The sequence below is a fragment of the Triticum dicoccoides genome, chromosome 1B, assembly GCF_002162155.2.
Source record: "Triticum dicoccoides isolate Atlit2015 ecotype Zavitan chromosome 1B, WEW_v2.0, whole genome shotgun sequence".
Classification (NCBI taxonomy): Eukaryota; Viridiplantae; Streptophyta; class Magnoliopsida; order Poales; family Poaceae; genus Triticum; species Triticum dicoccoides.
The window spans coordinates 698,663,577-698,689,653 of record NC_041381.1 but is presented as its reverse complement, the minus strand read 5'-3'; the positions used below and the strand labels follow the sequence as shown (position 1 = coordinate 698,689,653).

Sequence of the window (26,077 nt, the reverse complement as noted above, 5' to 3'; positions counted from 1 at the left end):
TATAATACCACGGTTGAAACGTCTGTTCAAAAACAGAGAGCATGCCACAGTAAGGACCATAAGAAAGACGGGAAGTTGAGAGCACCCGCTGATGGGTCGTAGTGGAGAAAAATCAAGAGAAAGTACTGGGATGAGTTTGCAAGTGAGCCAAGGAACGTATGGTTTGCTTTAAGCGCGGATGGCATTAATCCTTTCAGGGAGCAGAGCAGCAATCACAGCACCTGGCCCGTGACTATGTATGTATAACCTTCCTCCTTGGATGTGCATGAAGCGGAAGTTCATTATGATGCCAGTTCTCATCCAAGGCCCTAAGCAACCCGGCAACGACATTGATGTATACCTAAGGCCATTAGTTGAAGAACTTTTACAGTTGTGGAATGGAAACGGTGTACGTACGTGGGATGAGCACAAACAGGAGGAATTTAACCTAAAGGCGTTGCTGTTCGTGACCATCAACGATTGGCCCGCTCTCAGTAACCTTTCAGGACAGACAAACAAGGGATACCACGCATGCACGCACTGTTTACTTGACATCGAGAGTATATACCTGGCAAGCTGCAGGAAGAATGTGTACCTGGGCCATCGCCGATTTCTTCCGACCAACCATCAATGTCGAAAGAAAGGCAAGCATTTCAAAGGCGAGGCAGATCACCGGAAGAAGCCCGCCATGCGTACCGGTGATCACGTACTTGCTATGGTCAATGATTTACACGTAATCTTTGGAAAGGGTCCCAGCGGACTAGCTGTTCCGAGTGACGCTGGGGGACACGCACCCATGTGGAAGAAGAAATCTATATTTTGGGACCTACCCTACTGGAAAGACCTAGAGGTCCGCTCTTCGATCGACGTGATGCACGTGACGAAGAACCTTTGTGTGAACCTGCTAGGCTTCTTGGGCGTATATGGGAATACAGAAGATACAACTGAGGCACGGGAGGACCTACAACGTTTGCACGAAAAAGACGGCATGCCTCCAAAGAAGTATGAAGGTCCTGCCAGCTATGCTCTTACCAAAGAAGAGAAGGAAATCTTCTTTGAATGCCTGCTTAGTATGAAGGTCCCGACTGGTTTCTTGTCTAATATAAAAGGAATAATAAATATGGCAGAGAAAAAGTTTCAGAACCTAAAGTCTCATGACTGCCACGTGATTATGACGCAACTGCTTCCGGTTGCATTTAGGGGGCTTCTACCGGAAAACGTCCGATTAGCCATTGTGAAGCTATGTGCATTCCTCAATGCAATCTCTCAGAAGGTGATCGATCCAGAAATCATACCAAGGCTAAGGAGTGATGTGGTGCAATGTCTTGTCAGTTTCGAGCTGGTGTTCCCATCATCCTTCTTCAATATCATGACGCACGTCCTAGTTCATCTAGTTGACGAGATTGTCATTCTGGGCCCCGTATTTCTACACAATATGTACCCCTTTGAGAGGTTCATGGGAGTCCTAAAGAAATATGTCCCTAACCGCGCTAGGCCAGAAGGAAGCATCTCCACGGGCCATCAAACAGAGGATGTCATCGGGTTTTGTGTTGACTTCATTCCTGGCCTTAAGAAGATAGGTCTCCCTAAATCGGGGTATGAGGGAAGACTGACTGGAAAAGGCACGCTTGGAAGGGACTCAATAATATGCAGGGACGGATATTCTTGGTCTCAAGCACACTACACAGTTCTACAGAACTCTACCTTGGTGACCCCGTATGTCGATGAACACAAGAACAGTCTGCGCTCCAAACACCCGGAGCAGTGCGACGACTGGATTACATGTGAACACATCAGGACTTTCAGCAGTTGGTTGGAAGCACGTAACAGAGGTGACAACACTGTTTGTGATGAGCTGTACTTGTTGTCCAGGGGACCATCTTTGACTGTATTGATTTGAAAAGGATACGAGATAAACGGGAATACATTTTACACGATTGACCAAGATCAAAAGAGCACCAACCAAAACAACGGTGTCCGCTTTGATGCAACAACCGAGAGGGGAAAGGACACATATTATGGTTACATAGTGGACATATGGGAACTTGACTACGGACATGATTTTAAGGCCCCTTTGTTTAAGTGCAAATGGGTCAATCTGTCAGGAGGCGGGGTACAGGTAGACCCACAGTACGGAATGACAGCAATGGATCTGAAAAATCTTGGGTACACTGACGAACCGTTCGTCCTAGCCAATGATGTGGCACAGGTTATCTATGTGAAGGACATGTCTACCAGACCGAGAAAGAGAAAAGATAAGGAAGCAAATACATCATACGATGAGCCAAAGCGCCACATAGTTCTTTCAGGAAAAAAGGACATCGTGGGAGTGGAGGACAAGACAGACATGTCTGAAGATTACGAAAAGTTTCATGAAATTCCTCCCTTCAAAGTCAAGGCTGACCCCAGCATCCTGATAAACGATGAAGATTATCCATGGTTACGGCGCAATAAGCAAATGACACAAGCGAAGAAAAAGTGAAGACTTTCTCCCGCAACTATTATGATGATACCATGCCAACTTTGTAACTGATGAGTATGATACCATTGTCCGTTTTGTACATGCACATGCTATGTGGGTCAATTTATGATACCATGTCAACTTTCAACTTTTTCAGAGTTCATTTGAAATGCTTTAATGTCTTATGGTTCGGCCCTTGTAATAATTAAAAATAGCAACAATAAGTATTTTATTGTAAGTAGAAACAAAATAAAATAAATAAAGCAAGAAAGAAAACAAAAAAACAAAAAAAGTGTTTTCTAATTTGAAAACTAATGGCACTAACAGAAAGTTTATAATTTTCCTAAAACTAAAAGCAAAAATAATTAAAAAATAAAGCAAAAAACAAAAGAAAATAAATAATGCAGAAAACAAAACAAAAAAACAACAATAAGTATTTTGTTGTAAGTAGAAACAAAATAAAATAAATAAAGCAAGAAAGAAAACAAAAAAACAAAAAAGTGTTTTCAAATTTGAAAACTAATGGCACTAACAGAAAGTTTATAATTTTCCTAAAACTAAAAGCAAAAACAATTAAAAAATAAACCAAAAGACAAAAGAAAATAAATAATGCAGAAAAGAAAACAAAAAAACTGGAAATAAATAAATATAGCAACAATAAGTAAAGAAAACAAAAAAAACAAAAAAAATGCCTCCTACTGGGCCCCCACGGCGTGAATACGACATGAAACCCTACTATGGGCCAGGATTCAGGCCCGCAGTAGGCCTAGAAGGCCCATCAGGCAAAGCAATAGCAAGTAGGCCCGAAAGCCTGCGGTGGAGAGGAGCTCGAGAGGGGTGCGGCAGTGGGGCTTATAAACCACTGCGCGCCCTCTCAACTAGCGAGGTGGGACTAAACTTTGGCCCCGAGGCGGGCAGCACAAGGGCCTTTGGTCCCGGTTGGTGGCACCAACCGGGACTAAAGTGGGAGGCATTAGTCCTGGTTGGTGCCACCAACCGGTACCAAAGGCCGCCGGGAAGAAGGAAGAAGGAAGAAAGAAGAAGAAAAAGAATGAGAGGAAAAAGGAAAATAAGAAGAGGAAGAAGAGGAGAGGAAGAAGATGAGAAATAAATAAGAAGAGGAAAAAAAAGAAAAAGAAGAGGAGGAGAAGAAAGGAATAGAGGATTTTCTATTTTTTCTTCTTCTCCTCTATTCCTTTCTTCTTCTCCTCTTTTTTTTTTCTTCTTCTTCTTCCTTCTTCCTTCTTCCTCTTTTCTTCCTTTTCCTTAATTATTTTCCTTTCTCGTCGTTGTCGATATAACCCCCTCGAGATAACTTTGACATGAGGGGCGGTCGATATATATACCCCCTCTCGACCGTGATAACTTATACAACGGCAGCACCCCCCTCGGCCCTCTCGCTCGATCAAAACTCTCGAGGACACCCAAACCCTAGAGAGAAAACGATGTTGGTCTCCTACCCCCTCCCGCCGCGCCCCTACCCAACAAATTAACTCTCTCGAGGCCACCCAAATTTACCAAGTTAAAAGAGCGTTGTCGTCGAGGCCACCCCAAACCCTTGAAGCGTTGTTGTGTCGAGGCGACCCCAAACCCTAGAGAAGCAGCATCGAGGCCACTAACATGATTCCTTATTGTGATTAGCTAGCTAGTTCTACGTTTGGCACTAATATATATATATATATATATATATATATATATATATATATATATATATCCATCTGTACCATGTTTGAATAATAATTGACATGTTGTAAATATTTGCAGAAACTATGGAGCACTCCCGAGACGAAGAAACAAAAGCGATATTGGGGGACATAATCGCAAATGGAAGGGATGAAGTTGCGTCATTTCTCCTCGACACCGTTGGTCAGCTGGAAGAACTGGGTGAAGAAGAGGGCTATGTTCATGATGGCTTCGGCCCATTAATGCCGGTACAAGAAGAGGACTATGTTTATGATGGCTCCGGTGACACAATGGAGGTACAAGAAGGAGACCGTGTTGACTGCTCCGGTGACCGAACCGAGCCCGGCCAGGTATATATATATATATTAGTTAAGCCCGTGCTGACTAGTTAATTGATGCTTCCATTGTTTTGGTATATGTACACATGTTAATTACTCTCGTCTTTCTTCCTTATAATTTCTAGCCCTCCGGATCGAGCACAACTTCGGTAAGGAGACGAGGCCCGAAGAAAAAGTTAAGCTCAGATGAAAAGTTTGAGATCATAGAAATCGCGCCCGACGGTGAACCGATTGAACCCATCCGGACAAGGAAGGCATTTTCTGCTCAGTGCGGGGTTCTTGTTAGGGACAAGATCCCGATCAGCATCCAGCAGTGGTATAAGCCTAAGGAGGAAGACCCTGAGGTGTCTTATGTCAATGATATGCAGAAAGAATATCTTTGGACTGAGCTGAAGGAAAATTTCACCCTACCGCCAGAGGAGGATCCGGAGAAGCCAGTTAAAGAGCAATTAATCAAGTCTTGTGCTCTTAAGAAGATGGCAACCCTAATGAGGAGGTGGAGGAAAGAGCTGAACCAGTTTGTCGAAAAAAAAGACACCAGAATTCATCGGCAAATATGAGAAGATCAAAGATCACCGGCCTGCATTTGTGGCCCACAAGACATCGGAAAAGAGTAAGAAGATGTCGGAGACAAACAAGAAAAATGCTACGAAGAAGAAGCTTCACCATCGCACGGGGTCAGGTGGCTACCTCAAAGCCCGGCCTAAGTGGTCCAAGGCTGAGCATGATCTGCTTGAAAAAGGGATCGAACCAGAGACAATGTACTGGCCAGACCGTTGCCGGACTTGGTTCTTCGGGGCTGGCGGAACCTTGGACCCTGTAACAGGGTTGTGCCAGTGGACGGACGAGCAACTGGAAATACCAGTCAAGAACCTTCGACACTATATCGATGCAGCGTAGCGAGGGACGTTCCTCCCAAACAGGGAGAAGGACGAGCTCATAATGGCCATTGGGAATCCTGAGCACCCTGGACGGACACGAGGCACGCCAGGCTCCATTTCGTGGAAGGTTGGTTTTCCGGACGCAGGGGGTTACAAAACCCACGAGAGGAGGAAGAAACTGGAGCAGGACCAACTGCAGGCGCTGCACGAAAGGGTAATGGGGCTAGATGATCGAGAAGAGGAACGAGAAGCAGCAGATCGCAGCAAACGACCTGCCGAAGCTTCCCCCGAAGCTACCCCGCCATCTCAGCGGAGAAGCAGTGTGGCTTCCACCGAGCTGCTTCAGCCGGAGCATGTCTTGACGGCTCCTGCCAGCTATCCCGTGGATGATATCACGGTGTCTCAAAATTGCCACATTATGGCGCGATGGATGAATTTGAAGGTCAAGGCGGCTGTTGGCCAAGTTTATCCTAGTGGACCCGGCACAACTTATCACTGCCAGCCGATTCCAGAAGGATATGCTAAGGTGATGGTGGATGAAATAACGGAGGGATTTGAGGACCTCCCGCTTGAGCACCCTACCGGTGAAGGGGAGACTAGGCTGGGTTGTGCTCTGAAGACTCCATGCCTATGGCGGAAGGAGCTCATCAACCTTCTGAACTAGACGCCTCCGCCTCCTCCTCCTCCTCCGGCGAGTCAGGGCACTCCGTCTCCTTCACCGCCTCCTCCTCCGGCGAGTGACGATCAGGGCACGCGTGGCGGCACTCCGCCTCCTTCTCCGGCGCGTGGCGACACTCCGCCTCCTTCTCCGGCGCGTGGCGGCACTCCGTCTCCTTCTCCGGTGCATGGCGGCACTCCACCTCCTTCTCCGCCTGCGCCGGCGCTCCCGAGCAGCCAGCAGCCTCCTCCTTCTCCGCCTTGCCAGCAAGGGCGGAAGAGACCCGTCGCCGCCCCGGCTGCTTCGGCGCGTCGTACTCCTTCTCCTCCGCCTCGTAAGCAAGCACAAAAGAAGACAGACGCCGCAGCCGCTCCGTCTGCTCCGGCGTCTAGCAGCACAACCAGAGGCGGGAGGCAATACAAATACGGTCCATCTCTCAAGCCTCTAGAGAAGTTACCGTACGAGAGGTCCGAGGAGGAAAACGATACAATTGTGCGGACCCACATGAAGGAGTTCTTTGAAGGGGTGAAAGCAAAGAGACATCCACCTCCGGAGGAGAAGGTAGATCCGGTGAAAGCAAAGCGCATTATCGATGCCCTGAGGAAACCACCAAAGTCTCCGCCGAGAACCAACTATGAGCGCATTACTGAACAGACATATCTCCAAGCCCAGCGGTCGGGAACTACTGTCAGTGCTAAAAGGTCAAAAGAACGAGCAAAGGGGAAAAAAATTGCCCAGCTCGGCGAACAAGCACAGCAATCGTGCCCCCCGCTCAATGTGTCTAATGCTCCGGGGACGGTGGCCGGTTATGGCAATCTTGAAGATTAACTGCCTGACGATGCACTTCCTGATTTCTTGGAGGTGGACGAACACATATACGAGTACGGGAAGCCTCTCGTCAAAGATGAAAAATCTCTGACAACAATGATGCGAAGATTCCATAATTGGTACATGGAAACCTGCAGAGAGTCTGAGGGTACGAATGCTTTGTATCTGCATATTAAAGAGGAGCACGACCTCGTTACAAATGATCTGTTGACTGTTCCATTTGATGAGTTCTTCGCGTTCTTCAATCAAAAGGCCCTCGATAAACTAATGGTCTTTTGCTACTGTCTGTAAGTACTATTTCTGTCATTAAGTCTCTATATATAGCTCGGCTCTTTCATTTCATGTATTTATAATTAATTATCCTCAATATATTATGCAGATTGAAGATCGTCGAGTGCAAAAAACAAGAAATTTATGATATTGGGTTCATTAACACAAATATCATAGATGAATTTCTGGTTAAAAAGGACATCAAAGAGGCCGAGGACAACATGCTACAATCGTTGATCAAAAATCAAAACAAAGATACCATACTCTTTCCTTACAACGGCAAGTGAGTGTTACTGTCGTGTGCATATTCGGTTTCCCTTATTACTCGAGTGAGGTTATAGTAATGTAATTGATGAGTTATGCATGCGTGCGCAGGTACCACGATATTCTTCTGGAGATTAAGCTTGAGCGTGGACTAGTAACCGTCTTAGACTCGAGACGGAGAGATCCCAAATCCTATGCGGACACGACTGAAATGCTCAGCAAGTAAGTTCAATCGATCATTATCGCACCATATCGGCAAATTTTTGTTCATTTCCTGATATCTCAAGTAATAATAATTATTTTCTTTGTCTTGCAGGGTTTGGAAACAGTTCACCGCACAAGCTCCGGGACTGCCGTAGGAGCTGCGATATACATACCCGAAAGTAAGTACTACTGGCTAGCTAGTTGCGCGCATCTCCCGTTGATTCTATGTCATTTATAACGCTTCATTATGAGTTTGATTGACCTCTATTTCTCGTAAAGTGCTTGTGGCAGGAAGAAGGAAATGATTTCTGTGGATACTACGTGTGCAGAGTTCATCCACAACGCGACTTTGAAAAACAAGCGGGGCTACTCTCAAAGACAATATGAAGTGCGTAAGCAATAATATTCACAATTTCATTTTATTACACCATCATTTCTGTTGAGTTTCATTCATATATATGTATTAATTAACCCCCTTCTTTAAATTAGACGTGGCAGATGCGGAATGAACTCCTAGAACCAGATCGCATGAAAGCAATTCAAGAGGAATTGGCGGGATTCTTTCTTGACCACGTCATCAATAAAGCCGGAGAATACCATGTGGAAATTGATTTCAATTGTTAGGGGATTGTAATTAAGAGATCTTATACATATTGTACATGTATGTAGTCAGTAGCGTCAGATACATGATATACGAAAACTTGTTGTTTGACCAATCTCTCGGAGAAGGAGAGGTCGGTCGATCACTTCTCTCGGTATGCATGACGAACTTCTGTACTGAATGGTTCTCTCGATCACTTATGTATATATAGCACGTAGCGTCGACCAAGCACGGACATAAGAGAGGACACTTCTCTCTATTAATTAGCTAGCTAACACAATATATGAAACACCTAAATTAAGCCCCCAAAACCCCCAACCCCCCCCCCTCCTTTCAAAAAAAAAATAACAAAACCCCCAGCCACTGGAATGCTGACGCGTGGATGCCTTTTGGTCCCGGTTGGAGTCACCAACCGGGACCAAAGGCCCCCTGACTGGGCTCGGCGCACAGGGCCACGTGGAGGAATATTGGTCCCGGTTCGTGTTTGAACCGGGACTAAATGGTGGAGGTATTAGTAACGACCCATTAGTCCCGGTTCATGAACCGGGACTAAAGGCCCTTACGAACCGGGACTATTAGGTGTTTTTCTACTAGTGAAATCAGGTAGACATTGGCTTACTTCCATTGACGAAAGGTTGAAGAAGGGTCATGAAGCCGGTGCTCGCCGTCCAGATCTTCGACCCTCCGATGCCCGCTTTCGCGGTTGGTGAGAATGTGATTTTGAGAGGGGAGAGTGAACATTGAGATAAGCGAGAAGGGATTTATGACGCGGCTTTGAGAAACAGCGCGACATCACCTGCTCGTCCCCTGCGCGTGCACCGAGCATGACTCGCTGGTAACAGTCAACTCCGTCGTTCCTCCAAAGCGAAGCTATGAGCCGCTTCGAGTACCATGCTATGCAGGCCCAACCACACGAGCAGATAACCAAAGCGGCCCAACATTGCATCCGAGGTCCTCGCTGGGTGTTATGCAGGCAACCTAACACGCCCTTACACGGTTGCACATGCAGCCAGACTGGTACATAGATGTTGCACGTGGACCACCTGAAAAGTTCATCTGGGAATTAACATATTAATTTTTATGCATGCATTTATTTATTATAATAATTTAAAAGTCAGCAAGTGCTTATGTCGATAAATAACAATACAAAATCCTCAAGGAGGAAGACGACCATTTTGCATGGAACGGCGCTCTCACTCTCTTGATGTAACATCTCGCATGCTAATAATAGGACACGGCAGGAGCACAAAGTAAAGGAACCAGTTAAAACGGAACAGGAGCCTCCTTTGGCGCGAAAAAAGGAGCCCCCACCCTTGGCCACCACTAATCTCTTACCCGGGAACAAAACACCGCCGCTGTTCTTGATCCACCGACGACCATTCTCCGGTGGGAAATTTTCGGGGAGGTAATTAATGCTCATACTAGATTGGGAATCACCGGGTTATGATTCTTCCATTGCATCGTTGATCCAATTTATTTTCTTCGTGGATTGGAGGATCTAGCAAGATCCACACTGGCACATTGCCAGATTTTCCAAATCTTGATTGAATTAGTTCTTGATCGGATCAGCGATTCCGCATTATTTTAGTCCTTGATCGAATTCATTTTGTTTGGGGATTGGAGGATGTGTTGATCGATCCTATTCTGTTGTTGGGAATCCACGTCCATCCAGGTCATGATCTGCTGACCGCCCCCAAACCAACCCATCGTGTCCGGCCGGCGAGAACAATGTCTTGCTGCGGCAGCGCCGAGGAGGACACGTACGGCCCGCCGGCGAACCAAGCCGCTCCGCCGCCCAACGTCAACGCTCCCGGTATCAACTCATCGTCTCTTTTCACGGATCTTGGTGTGATCACAGACAGTTTTTTGATGAACGAAACGACTTTGGCGCATGCAGGCAACAGAGGCGGGCCGAGGGGGCCCGGCGCCGCGAGGCCCGGAGGGCCGCCCAAGGTGGTCACCATCGACGTGCCGGCGATCCCGCTAGACGAGCTCAACAAGATGACCAACAATTTCAGCGACAAGGCCCTCATCGGCGAGGGCTCCTACGGCCGCGTCTACAATGGTACCCTTAGCGACGGCCGCCCCGCCGTCATCAAGAAGCTCGATCCCAGCGCCTCAACGGAGTCCGACTCCGAATTCTCTGCTCAGGTGCGTGCCAACCATCCATCATCCTCTCATCTGAATATATATCCGATCCATGATGAATTGCCTTTGGGATTCTTCCTTCTCATGAGTCATGATTGATCGATCTCATTGCCATAGCTAGCAATGGTCTCCAAGCTTAAGAACGAGTACTTCGTGGAACTCCTGGGCTATTGCATGGAGGATGGGAACCGCATGCTGGCCTATCAATTTGCAACCATGGGTTCTTTGCATAATATCTTGCACGGTGCGTCTACTCTACCACAATTCTAATTTTGATCTATATGCATATGTCAAGGTGACTGCTAAATTAACATACTGTAATTAACTGTAACTTACCGACCGATTCTTACCGGCCCGTGCAGGCAAGAAAGGAGTGCAGGGCGCTGAACCCGGGCCGGTGCTCAACTGGGCTCAGCGCGTGAAGATAGCTTACGGAGCGGCAAGGGGGCTAGAGTACCTACATGAAAAAGTCCAACCATCGATTGTTCATCGAGATATTCGGTCGAGTAACGTCCTAATATTCGACGAATTCAGCTCCAAGATTGCGGACTTCAACCTGACAAACCAGGGCACCGACACCGCTGCCCGGTTACATTCGACTCGTGTGCTAGGAACATTTGGATACCACGCACCAGAGTAAGACCGACCCTATGAATTCTTTTTCTTAATTCATTCATATATTCTCTCAGTTTTGCTACCTTGCTCACATTTTGCTGTTTGGGATTTGGTAATATTCAGATATGCCATGACAGGGCAAATCAACCAAAAGAGTGACGTCTATAGCTTCGGCGTGATCCTACTAGAACTACTGACGGGAAGAAAACCGGTCGATCACACCATGCCAAAAGGGCAGCAAAGTCTTGTTACTTGGGTATCGTATTTAATAACCTTTGGATAAACTTATCGGTGTATTGTCATGCATGGTCTTACATATATGTGTTTCTTGATCCTCTGAGGCAGGCCACTCCAAGGTTGAGCGAAGATAAAGTAAAACAATGCGTTGATCCAAAGCTCAACAGTGACTACCCTCCAAAAGCCGTCGCCAAGGTATGACACTGTAGTAAATCCGGCAAACTGTAAAATTTAACTGTACGTGTCTGTACCGAGGTTGTGTTTTCATGTCTTCAGCTAGCAGCAGTGGCAGCGCTGTGCGTGCAGTACGAATCCGACTTCAGACCGAACATGACGATCGTTGTGAAGGCGATTCAGCCCCTTCTCAACCAAAAACCGGCTGGACCAGCCGCCGAAGCACCGAGACCCTGATCGTTCAGCGCTAGGCGGCACAAAGAAGCTTCAACGAACTCTTGCATGGTTCCATGTGTTATATCTATAGATCATCTACTTGATTTGTTTAGGTCATGGGCTGACCACCTGTGGCGGTGCTAGGTTCAAAACCTTGTCATGTCAAAATTTTCTGACCGAAAATCGTGTAGACAAATTAAACAGGAGAAACAGAAAAGAATGTACTTTCTTATGGTAGCAGTCCTTTATATGGTTATGCAAATATTTGATATGAATGCAATATACATAGGTTTCAACATAAGTAACGAGACGAAGATACATGAGATCATTGTCTATTCTATTGCGCAAATCAGACTTGATATATTCCATTGTGCAAAATACCCTCACAATTGTTGTCATAGTGTCCTGCAAAATCAACGGAAACTTCACCAAAAAATCACACAATAGAGTATACCTTTGTCTTAACTAGTTTTCTGCAAAGATCAGTAACACCTTTACCAGTGGTGGAGATAGGCCCCAGGCAGCGTGGGCTGCTGCATGGGGCTTGAGGGCACTTTCGTTTGTTCATAGTATCAAAGTACTGTAGCTACAGTGACCACAGGCTTCCTAGGACGACCGGGGGCTTTGGAAAATTCTAGCGCCGCCACTGCCTTTACCATTTATCCAGTTGCTAAATTAAAGAGTGGACAAAAGAGTTATTGCTAAGAAAAGCGAGATATGCAATTCCTATTCTCAATAAAAACAATCTTTTACTTACTAATATTTCTCATGAGAGAAAAATATGGAAGAGAAGGAAAAGAGCAGTACTGGAAAATATGACCTACAAATAAAACGAGAAAGGTATAGGGCCTTGTCCGGGTGTTGGATTATCATTTATCAGTTCAGGACGGAGGGATTTCTCTTCCCTCGAGATGCCCGCCTTTGCATCACCCGAGGTTGTCACTCTCTCCCTCCCCGAGTGAGTCACCGATGGCTCGCCGTTCTCGGTTTGTGCTGGAGGAACTCCAGCCTGGAACATGGAGTCCTAGCCAAGATGGCCTTGGAATCCCTGCTCTAGCCTACAGGTCTCCCATCGACGCCTCGTGCCTTCCCCCTACCCAGATATGGTTAGATCGGGATGGACGAGACCATGAGGAATGATCTTCTTCTCGACCCAACCGCAACCCTTGAGGTTGGGGCCGCGGAAGACGACAGTTTTGCATGCCCAGTTCACTATCGGTCGGGGCAGTCCATGTTCGCCAATCCTTGCTCAGGTCAGCGGATGTGACCAACGCCATTCGGCAGCATTATTATCAGACCTTATACTGGCGGCACCATACGGCTTCTTGATCTGCGGATTACGGTGGCCATCGAAGAGTCTTCGGAGGATTCCTCTCTCCAAATCCACTGGCTGCTGTCGGCGTCTCGTACCGACAAAGTTGCGGGATGCAGCCGAAAGGCTGCTTTGTGGGTTTTGGCGGCTCTTAGTCTGGTCACTTTCCTTAACTGATGAGATATAATCTGTGGACGATGGTTTGAGACACAGGGTATGATTGTACAGTGGTGGCAGCGGGATTCCTAGCCCAACACATGTAACTGCTGCGATCGTAGAAAAGTGATGGCGACAACACATGACTGATTTTGATTTGGTGATGCTTATCGAGTACCCGGTCCCGAGCTCCGGGGTGAAAACCCTAGGTCCGACCTGGGTTGCTTATATCTGGCATTGGTGATGTTTTTGCATCGTTATCTCGTTGAAGACATTGCTCAGAAATGATCAAACTTGTTCTTCGGGGTGAAAACATACAATCTGGCGTTCGGTGGTTGGATGCGGTGACGCTGGATCTTGAGCGTCATTCCCTTCATGAAGGCATTGTTATTGAAGAACCTCATTGTCCTTGTGGTGTCAAGAGATGGTCGCGGATATGGTTGTTGCTATAGTTTGTCGATCCCTGTTTTGATAGCTTCGGGTTTGTTTTTTCTTGCTTAGGAAAAGATATGATATTTTATGACTTTGGGCAGTGCGTTTATATCTGCTTGATGCTTTATTTTGAGACACCAGTATTCACCCTTTACCGAAACAAAATCATTGATCAATTCAACCTGATGGATGGTTTATTTGAATTCCAAATGACGGATGGCCTCATGGCTGAAGCCCCAATCCAATACCTCGGTGGAGAACGGGAAGAACCAGCGGTGGTTGTCCACGATTATGGAGATAGGGAAGCCGCTTGGATGAGCATGAAGTTTCTTTTAGCTGGACGAGCATGAAGTTGGAAGGCTGAGAGATTGAAGGAGAAAATTAGGCATATCATGTTCGGCGCGTACTGCACGGAATAAGGATATGCTAGTTAGGTATTTCCCAGAAGGCATATTACACAAGACAAGGGAAAGTTCTAGAACCTGTCCGGAACCACTTTAATCTTTTTTTTTCTACCGGTTTTCTTTCACCATTAAAGAGAAACTTGTCCAACATAGTCTGAGATGGTTTGGGCATATTCAGCGTAGGCCTCCAGAAACTCCAGTTTATAGCGGATGACTAAATCATGCGGATAATGTCAAGAGAGGTCGGGGTAGACCGAATTTGACATGGGAGGAGTCCGTTAAGAGATACCTGAAGGATTGGAGTATCACCAAAGAACTAGCTATGAACAGGGTTGCATGGAAACTTGCTATCCATGTGCCAGAGCCGTGAGTTGGCCGCGAGATCTTATGAGTTTCGCCTCTAGCCCACCCCAACTTGTTTGGGACTAAAGGCTTTGTTGTTGTTGTTGTTGTTGTTGTTGTTGTTGTTCTTTGTGGGGCTTTCTTTTTCTTTTTCCCATTTTTGAAACTGGGGAACATTTTTGAAATTTGGATTTTAATCCATGATTTTCTTTAAAAACATCAAAGAGATGACGCCACACATTACTTGATTGCCCATCTTCAAGATCAGTGTGGGCTTGGGCAAACTAAGAGATGGTGGGGCACATGATAATTACCAGAGAAGAAAACGCAAAGTTATGGCTGTTCACCATGCATGACTCTTTACCACATGTGGCTTTTACGTATATGGTTTTGACTTTGTAGGCGATATGGAACGCGGGTCGGAATCAATCTACGAACATGTGTTCCCCACCCATGTCAACACATATGCTCATCAAGCGCTTCATCGCAGAGCTTGAGGCTCTTGCTCCAACACCATCAGCTACCGGGCCTCCCAAGCTGGCGAGACAACCCTGGATTCATCCACCTCTAGGAATCGCTAAATGTAACATCGATGGAGCTACTTTTGTGCATGGAGATCGAGGAGCATTTGTTACTGTTTGTCGGAATGAATATGGAAAAATATTTAGGGTCTTCTTCGATCACCTGGGCAAGAATTTCAGACCCGATGGTTTTGGAGGCCTTAGCCGTGCGGGAAGCTTTGGCCACAACTGATGATTTAATGCTTAAAAAGATTCTGGTCTCATCGGATTGTCTCTAGGTAATTAATGATGTAAAGGCAAACACTGGAGATGCACATCAAACTATTGTAAGGGAGATCAGAATTCGTGCACAAGCTTTCGAGGAGTGCAATTTCATTCAAGAAAGTCGATCAAGGAATCATGAAGCTGGTAGTTTAGCAAAATATTCTTTGCACTTAGATACAGACATACGTGGCTACTTAAGCCGCATGACTATGTAATCATTCCTCCGTACCTAGTTGATCAATAAAGTTTTTGTTCCCTCAAAAAAATAATTTGCTGGTCGACCAATTGACCGTTGAGTTTATAAAAAAAGTTCATAAAAGTAAAAAACATCAATATGAAAAGAATTCACTTTTTTAAACTAGTCACAAAATTAGGGAAAAAAATCAAATATCATTAATTTGAAAAATTCATTACATTTGTAAAAGTTAACATTTTTTTAACAAACAAGAAAATTCAGACTCAAATAATTTGAAAAGGATTCTAAAAACCAAGTTTTATTCTTTTTCACGAATTTGCCAAAAAGTAAAGAGCTGAAATTTAATCAAATTTGAAAACGTTTATGAATTTTGAAAAAAAATTCATGAAATCTGAATAAGTTCACAAACTTTGAAAAAGCTCACTTAGATTCATAAAAAAAGTTAAGAAAAATATTCAGCGCTAAAAGCCCAAGCACTTGAAATAGTTTCCACGCTAAAAAAATCAGGAATTTGGAAATTGTTTAAAGAAAAATCAAACAAAAAAGGAGAAAAACTAAACATGAAATAAACAAGAACAAAAAAAATGAGAAAAAAAGGAATAACGGAAACCAAGGAAAAAAACTAAACAGGAAACCGGGAAATCCCTCAGTATAGAACAAAAAAAAATGGAAGTATATGGGCCGACCCGCAATTACACCAAGCATATAGTGGGGTGTGCGCTCCGTACGAAATTGTCTACCAGCCGCGCTTAAGGCGCCGAACAGGCATTGGCGCCGGAATAGGGGTGTTCCATATTCGCCGCTCATTGCCTTGAACTGTCAACGCAACGCATGGGTGAAGCCCCCGAACGCGCGAGATAGGCCAACACACTTTTTGAGCTTAACCATTGTGCGAGCCGCCCGCCTTTTTTGTTTGTTTTCTTTTATTGTTTTTTCGTTTTTAAGTTGTTTCATGTATTCACTTAATTTTTCTTTTTTTCGCAATTTAGAAAAAACTTGCGATTTATAAAAACATTGATAATTTCTAAACATGTCCTCATATTCAATTATTTTTGGATTTTCAAAAACTGTTATCGTTTTAAAAATAGCTCACATATTCAAAAAATGTCCACCTTTTCTAAATTTTAGTCGAAGTTTAAAAAAAGTTAGCACTTTCAGCACAAATAAAATAAAATTGTTTTGTGTTTTAAAAAATTGTTCATATTTTCTCCAAAATTGTTCATGTTTCGTGTTTTGGGGATTTGAAAAGGCTGTTCACATTTTAAAAATTGGTCCGAGATTCAAAAAATTGTTGACCATTTAAGGAAAAAAATCATATTTTTAAAAAGTTTGATTTTTGATTTTATTTTATTTTAGAAAATATTCACATTTTCAGAAAATGTTTGTATTTTCAAAAAAATGTTCAACATTTCATAATTGTCCATAGTTTTCAAGAAATGTTTTAGAAACTATAAAAAGTGTTTCTAAATCTCGACGTTGTGCTGTGTTCTTAAATATGTCGCGCTTATCATCACTCACTAGCAGTGGATAGTTGAAGTGGCTAGTAGCAGGTGTTCATGATTGGGAGGTTGCGAATTCGATTCCCTCGCAAGCGCGTTACTTTTTGGGGATTTTTATGTCGCACGCTACAAAACACAACTCACTTCGCCCTAGTGGGTTAGCTCGCGCACCTATATGCACCATCATACGAAACATGAAGTAAAATACGTCGGCGATTGGGGTATTGACTAGCGGTTGTGATCTTACCCATTGCCTGACCCGCATGCGGTTAGGCGGGGAGACCTCAGGTCCTTGTAGCATGTTTAGAAGTGTCCAAATATTTATTTTATGGTATTCATTGGTGATATTCTTGCGGAGGGTGCAGTACTGTGACAACAAGTTACTCCGATTCTTCTCCTGCAACGATCCCTTACCGGATAGTGCTATAGAGCCAGAGATGTCTTGTCTTCATAGGCCCAAACTTGTGGAAATTTGGTTTTAATTACTACTCGCTGATGCGTTCATGGAGATATGATGAGTTTATATTAGTGTCTTGTGCTTTTGTTTGCCTGTTCTCCTGTGGTTGCGGCATGCTTCTCTGGCATCTTTGTGAAGGTTTTGTGGTTCAATGACCTGCACTACTAGGGGATCATCCGCGGCCCAATGCTCACAACCTCCCATCTTGTGGGTGAATCATGGGTTTTCAAAAACCCTTGAAGGTAGTCACGTTTGTGTAGGTATATGGATGGCGGTGCCTCAACTCCATTTGATTGCATTATCTTTGTTGAAGCCTTGGTAGCAGTTCATGTTGCTAGGATTGTCACCACAGAAAATATGTGTTCAAGATATATCATTGTAATTCTTAGTAATAGGAGTTACTCTGTATTTTCTTGGGTCTATGACCGAAAACATTGTACATGTTGTGATTGTTGAGTTTGAATAAAACCGCAAGTGATTCTGAAAAAGAAACATGGTACGCCTATGATCCGGATATCTGCGAGGTTGATGTCAAGTTGTTTGTGGTTCACGTATTCCGCTTAGGAGATTGGTTATAGTGGTTCATCAAGGTGTATAGATTTTTTGTGGCCTTGTTGTGACGATAGAGGAGTATTATAGGAAGGCAAGGCAGAATGCAGGCAAGCTCGAGTGTGTTTGGGTCTGGGTGCAGATAAACATAATCTCTTATCTCTGTCGATCCCAAGCTATTGCTGATCAGGTAGGACAATTGGATAGGTATGGAGTTTGAATGGAGATTATGTACATGTCAGTGCCAAGACCGAGTTTGCCAAACCTTTGGTACAATTTGCACCCTTGAAACTTGATGGGAAGGGGACGGTTTTTTCTAGCTATCAAATATGTGAAGATAGGATTTTTTTTGCAAAGTGCGTGGCATTCTTGGTCACATCCTGGAGGAATGCAGAGATGGGGTTAATGCCCCTTAGGATACAGAGTATGGCACATGATTGATAGCTTCTAGGGGAACCCCTATCTGGTAGCCAGGGCTCTAGTCGTGGTGGTGGATCGTCTAGGTCCAGAGGTGCACCGACTAGGTGAAAGGGCATTATGGCCTTAATTATTTTTTGTGCTAATGACAACATAATTTGTTGTTCTAACCATGTGCTTAAGTCTATGAACATAGCCACTGCACTCGGAAGAAGAACATGGATGGTTAGACTCCCCCTCCCATTTCCAAAAAGGAAAAAAATAGGATCATGATGGCTTTTACACTTTACTTGAGTCATTTGAGAAACGATACTATTAATTAAGAGAGAATCAACTGCACATACACTGATAAATATGCACCTACAAAATATACCACTACTTGAGAAAGAAACCCTAAATGTGTAACTGTTTTCGTCAAAAAATAGGGGCCTAAGGCTCCAAGGAAGTTCGAGCCCTCCGGGGTCCGTTCCCTCCGGCCATAAGATCTAACCATACCGAGCACAATATAACCTTCACACGCCCTCCAACACCACCAAGACATCATCGGCTCACCTCCCCGGAAAAGATACTAAACCTAACTAATAAAGGAACAGAAGCCCTCCCGCCGGACAGGGATCAACCACACTACTAAGGGCCATAGGGAAACCGGGGGAGAGATGGAACTTCTTATGCGTCAGTGGGAGGGATGGGCAACTAGGTATTGGGAGATAGCATCTTGAGTAGCGTGTTTTCAGGTCATGCCATACTTTGTAGAGTGCAAAAGCCAAAATTTCTTCGATTTGAGTTGTTGTTGTGCGCTCCAACTTGCCTCCTAATAGGTAAGATCACCGAACAAATCTAGACCATTTGTTCTTGTTATTGGTGGGGTGATGTATTTTGCACGTCTGTTATAACCCCTAGTGTAGTAGGTTGCCTCTCTCAATCCATTTGATTGATAGTTATTAAAGAACGGACATTTGGCATGTTTATTAACAGTGTTGACCAGACAGAAATATCTTTAGTAATTATCACACAGTATGTGTGGTAAACAACTTCATATTTAAAATTAAGTTATGACGCTTTAGGTTGTTAGATAAAAGATCCAAAATAAAACCTCCTTCAATTGAAGATCATGAAATAAAAAGGGTGTTAACAGTGCGATACACAACCTACACTCTTATAGATATCGTTATGACACATGTTTACAGCATCCTAGTAACGCGATTCACTGCAAGTTTGAGTCTGATAATATGCTGTGAATTTACATGTTATGAGATAATTATTTTTTTTTGAAAACATATGGTAGTTATATTGATTATTGGATTTGCTAATTTTTACTCATCTAGATGAAAATTAGCAAAGTCACATCTAACACCTATACCACGTGATTAATTAAAAAAGGGGAAAAAAGGGAAAATCCACACAAGTCTACGCGTATAATAAAATGATGTAGGAGTTAGATGAGACTTAGTTAACTCTCATTCAGATGAGAGCCACAGCCACTATGTATCGGAACTGAATAGGAAAATATCGTCACCTAGCATGCAAAATGTTGTCACGTATATATAAAAACCTACCCGTTGGAAAGTATTTATATCCGACCAAAATTTTGGTCAACTCGGTGTCCCGCTGAACTATCCATACTTTCATTTGGCGGCTACTAGGCGTCATCCGGCTGTAGGCAGCCAGAAAACAGCCGCCTTGTTAGCCGCTAGATGCGTGCAATCAAAACCGTGGATGCAATACAGTGGATGCACGTAGAGGTAGAGCAATGCCTTTCCATATAATGAATTGGTACTTTCACTACAATTGTTACCTTTTGCGGGTACAAAGTCAAAACTTTATAGACTAAAGCTTGTCTTTTCCTACTACAAGTATAAACTGGTTGCTGACGAGATGCAATGTTCGATACTTTTCATATTTGCCCAATTATTTGGTAAAAAGCAGATCTGACAAAAATTAGCATACCAACACACATTGTTCATGCCACATTTTACAACGGCTTATTACAGTAAGGGAGCAGAGTAATGAAACACATGGTAATTAAACGGCATTCTCCATCATCCTTCTAAACTCTACGAAGTTGATCTTCCCATCTCCATCCTCATCGAAGGCACAGATCATCCTCACACAGTCCTCATACATCGCCCCTTCTTTCCACCCTAGCCTCCTCATCACATTCCACAACTCTCCGGCGCATATGAACCCATCCTCGTTACGGTCAAAAACGTAGAAGGCCTCCTCCAGCTCGTCCTCGCTCGCTTGCTTACCGTCCATAAACTCATCTACGACACCGATTACTTCACACCGTTGGTACCTCCACCCGGTCAGACCAAGCCTCGTCGTGACAATTTCTATGTCACCAGAGGTCAATCCGCCGCCGCCAGCTAGTTGCGCCGGCGGTGCGCGGCTATCACCAAGCACCACGGAGTCGACGGCGAGGGTGTCGTCATGCACTAGGTATTTTGTAAGGGTGCGCAAGAAGCTCCAGATCTTTTTGCTTACCAGGATGACATCTACGATCAATGGCCGCAAGATCAACATCATGAGAGATGACACCAATGCGATTAAGATGTTTTGATCTATGATCACCATCGCCCACATGAAAAAGAGAGAGAATGAAATATATGTAGCTTGATGTAGACAGTGGTTGCAAATGGAACATTTTCCAGGCTCAGAGACATGGGAAAATATATAGCATTGAAAGATGCCGCCTTCCATCAACATTTCGGAGAAATTCAGAGGAAAGATGGATATCTTATTCATTACTATCCTTGTCATTTCCTGAGCATTAGTTCACATATATCAAAGATGACTTCACAAGGCTAAGGTTTGACCCTGAACGAAACTTCCTGGAAATCTCTTAGCACATATAGGACACCACCAGTGCAGCTTCCTGGAAATTTCCTGGTAGATAGGACACCACCGAAAGTTGTTGGTTCATCATCTCAACAAGAACGAGACATGTGAGAGTTAATGCTACAAAATTAAGGACCGCGCCATTTTGGTGATATGGTGACATTGTGACCATCCCTGTATTTATTAACCAAGAGTAAAATACAGTGATCATTCAAAAGATATTCTTGGTCGCCCGGTCCACTTTATTAAGAATTTTCCGTCCACTTGTAGAGGGTACAATTCCATTCCACAGAAATAAAGAAAGAAACAAGTTTTTAGGGGGAAAAAACGATGTAAATAAACTTGTAATTGCTCGGAAACAGGCCGGGAGAAGCTCGGTCCAAGTTTTGGGCCCAATCGCTCACAGGCTGCTGATTCCCTCGCGATGTACAGCGAAAATGTTCACATTTGACACTCGCCAACCCTCACCGCCGGCGTCTACACTCTTCTCCACCACCGTGGTGAGTGCTTTGCTCCCAAAAAGGTCCAGATCTTCTTCTGGATTCCTCCGCATGGTAACACTCACGCGAAGCTTTCTGAATCGCCTCGGCATTGCCTCGGCCGCTGCCTGCACAGTTGAGGACGAAGATGCTGTGCACCTCTTCGCCGGCTTATACCGCTCTGCGCGCCAGTGCGACCGGCTCCCTTGAGGACATCTGCGGTCCCCGCCATGCTATTATCCCCGCTGCGTCATCTGCACCGCAGCCTGGCCAACACCCTCGTCCTGCTAGTACTCTGGTCTCTGGATCACCTGGAAGAGCCGGAACACTAGACTTTTGACTCTGCACCCTCTTACGATCGCCATGCTCCTGAAGACGCACGTCGATCTGTTGAAGAACCGCTGTCGACTGAGCCCCTAAGCCCTAAGGAACTGGTGTAATCTAGTTTGCCAAAAACTGCGCTAGAGCTGCACAGCATGTTCTGGCGGGCATCCCTGAACATCTACTCCACTCTTATTTATGTATATAAATATAAGATACGTATGAACTATTTCAGGTGGGCTACTGAGTCAAAAGAAAATACAGTATAAAAGTTATTCAATTTATACGTTATTAAGAATGGAAGAAGCTACATTTTCTCTTCATAATTGTATAATCAATCTTCAACTAAAAGTTCCTTCCCGCAAGCTTGATTTCAAACTATTGACGCTTGGTTTAGATGATTTTGGGTCAACTGCTCTACCTCTCAGGGTGGCGTTGTATTCATATATATATATAACAAGGTTACATGTACATGTACGAGTTGTAATCAGAGTACAAGTCATATATGAAATCTAATACCCTCCCTCAATCTCAACCGTGTTACACAAATTGCAATTGCCCCAACAGTGCTCAAACAAAGGTAATGGCAATGGCTTGGTGAAGATGTCCGTAAGTTGATCTTTAGAGAAGATGACCTTGCTCTGATGTAGATCCTGTGCAACACGTTCTCTTACAAAGTGGTAGTCAACTTTGATGTGTTTTATTCGTGCATGAAATACCGGATTGGAAAAAAGGTATGTAGCACCAACGTTAACACATCAAAGAAGCGGTGGCTGTCGTTGATGTACTCACAACTGACGAAGCAAAGATTGTACCCAAATAAGTTCTGCGGCCGCATTGGCTATTGAATTCATGCTCCAGCCAACTCATTCAAAAGTCCGAACTGATGGGGGGAGGTGGGCAATATATTTCAACATTCCCCCTCACGTCTAGACTATTTTAGTCCATAGACGTGGGATCGATGTAGGCCGCAGAATTGTTTTATTTAATACTGCGTTGGCAGGGCCTTGAACTCAAGACCTCTTGGCTCGGATATCATATTGAATTTATGCTCCAGCCAACTCATCCAAAAGTCCGAACTGATGGGGGAGGTGGACAATATATTTCAACATTGGCTACAACCTTGTACTCAACCTCTATACTGCTGCGAGATATGGTGGCATGCTTGCGAGCACTCCATGCAATCAAGTTAGGACCAAGAAATACCACATATACCTTCGTGGATCGCCGGTCATCAGGTTGCCTGCCCAGTCTGCATCTGAAAAAGCTGAAAGAACACGGGATGGAGCAGGCCGAAGATGTAATCCATAATATGCTATAAGGCGAACATAACGAAGAATGTGCTTGATAGCATATCGATATTAGTCTCGAGGTGCATGTAGGTACTAGCAAACACGGAGAGCACTGGCAAGAAGCGCATGCCAAGTACGAAGAACCTGCTTTAGACCATATAGTGCTTTGTCCAAGCGACAAAGGTGATGAGGATGATCTGGGTCAATAAAACCTGGTGGCTGCCTCATGTAAACTTCCTCCTCTAACACACCATGAAGAAAGGCATTCTGGAAATCCAACGATTGGAGAGACCAGCCATGGGTAACTGCCAAGAATAACAAGAGAAGAATGGTGGTGAGCTTGACAACTGGATTGAATTTATCCTCGTAATCAAGACCATAGTGTTGTTTAAAACTTTTTGCAAACAGGCGCCCTTATAGTGTTCAATGAAGCCATCAAAATGCTTCTTCACTTTAAACACCTATTTGGAGTCAATGATATTAACACCTGGAGGAGGAGGAACCAAACACAATGTTTTATTGGGAAACAGAGCATGATACTTTTGTTCCATATATAGCAATCCGTCAGGTGGAATACTCATAGTAGCCTGATAATGACGGGTTCAGGGGTCGGATCCGAGATAGCATACAAGCTGCAAACCAGGCAACTGTGCCATCAGTATGTTCCAATAGACAGACTATGCCACTCCCCAGGAGCGGGAGCAGGCGCTGGTGATGGTGCGCGAATAGGAGGTGGATGACATCATAAGCGGTACTGAATCGCCGGTGCATATGGGACATACGTGTCCATGACGTCCCCAGCAGCTGAGAATCCCATGGCTAGGTCGCCTGCGCCCGTGACAGCTAGGACTCCCTCGTTTGGGCCGCTAATACAAACACTAACAAATAAAACTCTGCAAGTTAGTTATACTTGCGTAACCATCTCCTTGAGAGTTTTAAGAAGTTCCCTCCCAATAGAGGCTATGGATTTCAGATGAACTTTTCACATGAAGCAGTCATCAGAGCATTTAAAGCTGGACTTGGCAAATCCAGTGACCTATCACACCTCAAATAATCATTTCCATAACCGGATACCTCAATTATGAAATCTCAAATCCATATAATTACATGCAACGTGAAACTTAATCTAAGTGAAGCTCGCCTGACTTGTTGGAAATATGCCCTAGAGGCAATAATAAAGTGGTTGTTATTATATTTTCTTAATCATGATAAAGGTTTATTATTCATGCTATAATTGTATTTATCGGAATTTAAATACATGTGCGAATACATAAACAAATACTAAGTCCCTAGTAAACTTCTACTTGACTAGCTCGCTGATCAAAGATGGTTAAGGTTTTCTGACCATAGACATGAGTTGTCGTCTGATAATGAGATCACGTCATTAGGAGAATAATGTAATGGACAAGACCCATCCGTTAGCATAGCATATGATCGTTCAGTTTATTGCTACTGCTTTCTTAATGTGAAATAGATGTTCCTTCGACCATGAGATCATGCAACTCCCGGACTCCGGAGGAATACCTTGTGTGTATCAAACGCCACTTCATAATAGGGTGATCATAAAGGTGGTCTACAGGTATCTCCGAAGGTGTCTGTTGAGTTGGCATGGATCAAGATTGGAATTAATCATTCCGTATGACGGAAAGGTATCTCTGGGCCCTCTCGGTAATACAGTATCCCAAGAAGCTTACAAGCAAAGTGACTAAGGAGTTAGTTACAAGGTGATGTACTACGGAACGAGTAAAGAGACTTGCCGGTAACGAGATTGAATTAGGTACCGACAGACAAAGGGAACAACGTATGTTGTCATAATGGTTCGACCGATAAAGATCTTCGTAGAATATGTAGGAACCAATATGGGCATCCAGATCCCGCTATTTGTTATTGACCAGATAAGCGTCTCGGTCATGTCTACATCATTCTCGAACCCGTACGGTCCGCACACTTAACGTTTATTGACGATATAGTATTATATGAGTTATGTATGTTGGTGACCGAATGTTGTTCAGAGTCCCGGATGAGATCACATACATGACGAGGAGCTCCGAAATGGTCTAGAGGTAAAGATTGATATATAGGATGATAGTTGGGCCAAGGGGTAAGGCCCACAGGGCTTTAGGTCGGTGCAAAAGGAAGTTTTGCGCAGGTCGAGGACCAGACGCCAGACGCCAAGGACCATGGCATCTGGGCCAGATGCCGAGGACCGTGGCGTCTGGTGCTGAAATATGAGAATGGCTGTTCCTTGTGTTCCAAACCGACTTTGGGGAGGCCCTCTCCCCAAGTAACACTACTAGGGAAAACCTTATACACAGAATCTTACCAGTAGCGCGTGTTAGAATGAGGCGCTACTGCTACTTAGTAGTAGCACGTTGGCTTAAAGGGCGCTACTGTTATCTACTTAGCAGTAGCGCGTCAGGAACAAAACGCGCTACTACTATAATTGCCACACCGTTCCCGACATGCTAGGTATAGTAGTAGCACCCTTCTAAAAACAGCGCTACTACTATGGATTTTAGCAGCAGCGCGTTTTCGCTCCCCACGCTACTGTTAAAGCTATTTTCACCTAACCCCCCGCGCGGCCTTCCCTCTCCTCCGCTTCCTCCCCCAATTCCCCACTCTCTCTTCTCCCCCTCGTCGCCTCCGCCGGAGCCCCTCCCCTCGCCCTCGCCGGAGGCCCTGCCCTCGCTCTCCGCCGGAGTCTGCCCCTCGACGTCGTCGCGCGCCTATGCCTCCTCCTCCTCGACCTCGACCTTGCCGGAGCCCTGCCCTTGCTCTCCGCCGCCGTCTCCCTCGACCCGCCTCGCCGCCGTCTCCCCCGACCCCGCATCGCCGCCGTCTCCCCCGACCCCACCTCGCCGCGCCTCGGTGCCGCCGTCTCCCCCGACCCCATCTCTCTCCCCGCCCTCTGTAAGCACTCTCCCATTTCCTCTTCTCTGCTTAGTATGAACCCTAGCTATTTAGTGCTAGTTAGTATGAACCCTAGGCTATTTTTAGTGCTAGTTAGTTAATTACAATTAGTATTAACCCTATTTAATTAG

General features: G+C 44.8%; 2 protein-coding genes across 2 annotated transcripts; one reads left to right on the top strand and one right to left on the bottom strand.

Annotated features, from left to right (window-relative positions):
* Positions 1-9,459: 9,459 nt before the first annotated feature.
* LOC119313617 (probable protein kinase At2g41970) lies at positions 9,460-11,839 on the top strand. The gene is made up of 8 exons (XM_037588941.1): positions 9,460-9,572; positions 9,840-9,980; positions 10,065-10,318; positions 10,433-10,559; positions 10,678-10,951; positions 11,054-11,186; positions 11,276-11,362; positions 11,444-11,839. Exons 2-8 carry the CDS (start codon positions 9,896-9,898, stop codon positions 11,576-11,578), a joined length of 1,095 nt encoding a protein of 364 aa, XP_037444838.1. The 5' UTR covers positions 9,460-9,572; positions 9,840-9,895; the 3' UTR covers positions 11,579-11,839.
* An 8,205-nt stretch (positions 11,840-20,044) lies between these two features.
* On the bottom strand, positions 20,045-20,725 carry LOC119313601 (calmodulin-like protein 3). The gene has a single exon (XM_037588940.1). It carries the CDS (start codon positions 20,687-20,689, stop codon positions 20,129-20,131), a length of 561 nt encoding a protein of 186 aa, XP_037444837.1. The 5' UTR covers positions 20,690-20,725; the 3' UTR covers positions 20,045-20,128.
* Positions 20,726-26,077: the final 5,352 nt, after the last annotated feature.

Excerpts from the sequence above, each read along its gene's own strand:
- LOC119313617 (XM_037588941.1), top strand. The coding sequence starts at position 9,896 with ATGTCTTGCTGCGGCAGCGCCGAGGAGGACACGTACGGCCCGCCGGCG. Across the intron at positions 10,319-10,432 it reads ACTCCGAATTCTCTGCTCAG|CTAGCAATGGTCTCCAAGCT; the intron begins GTGCGTGCCAAC and ends TCATTGCCATAG. Across the intron at positions 10,560-10,677 it reads TTTGCATAATATCTTGCACG|GCAAGAAAGGAGTGCAGGGC; the intron begins GTGCGTCTACTC and ends CGGCCCGTGCAG.
- LOC119313601 (XM_037588940.1), bottom strand. The coding sequence starts at position 20,689 with ATGTGGGCGATGGTGATCATAGATCAAAACATCTTAATCGCATTGGTG.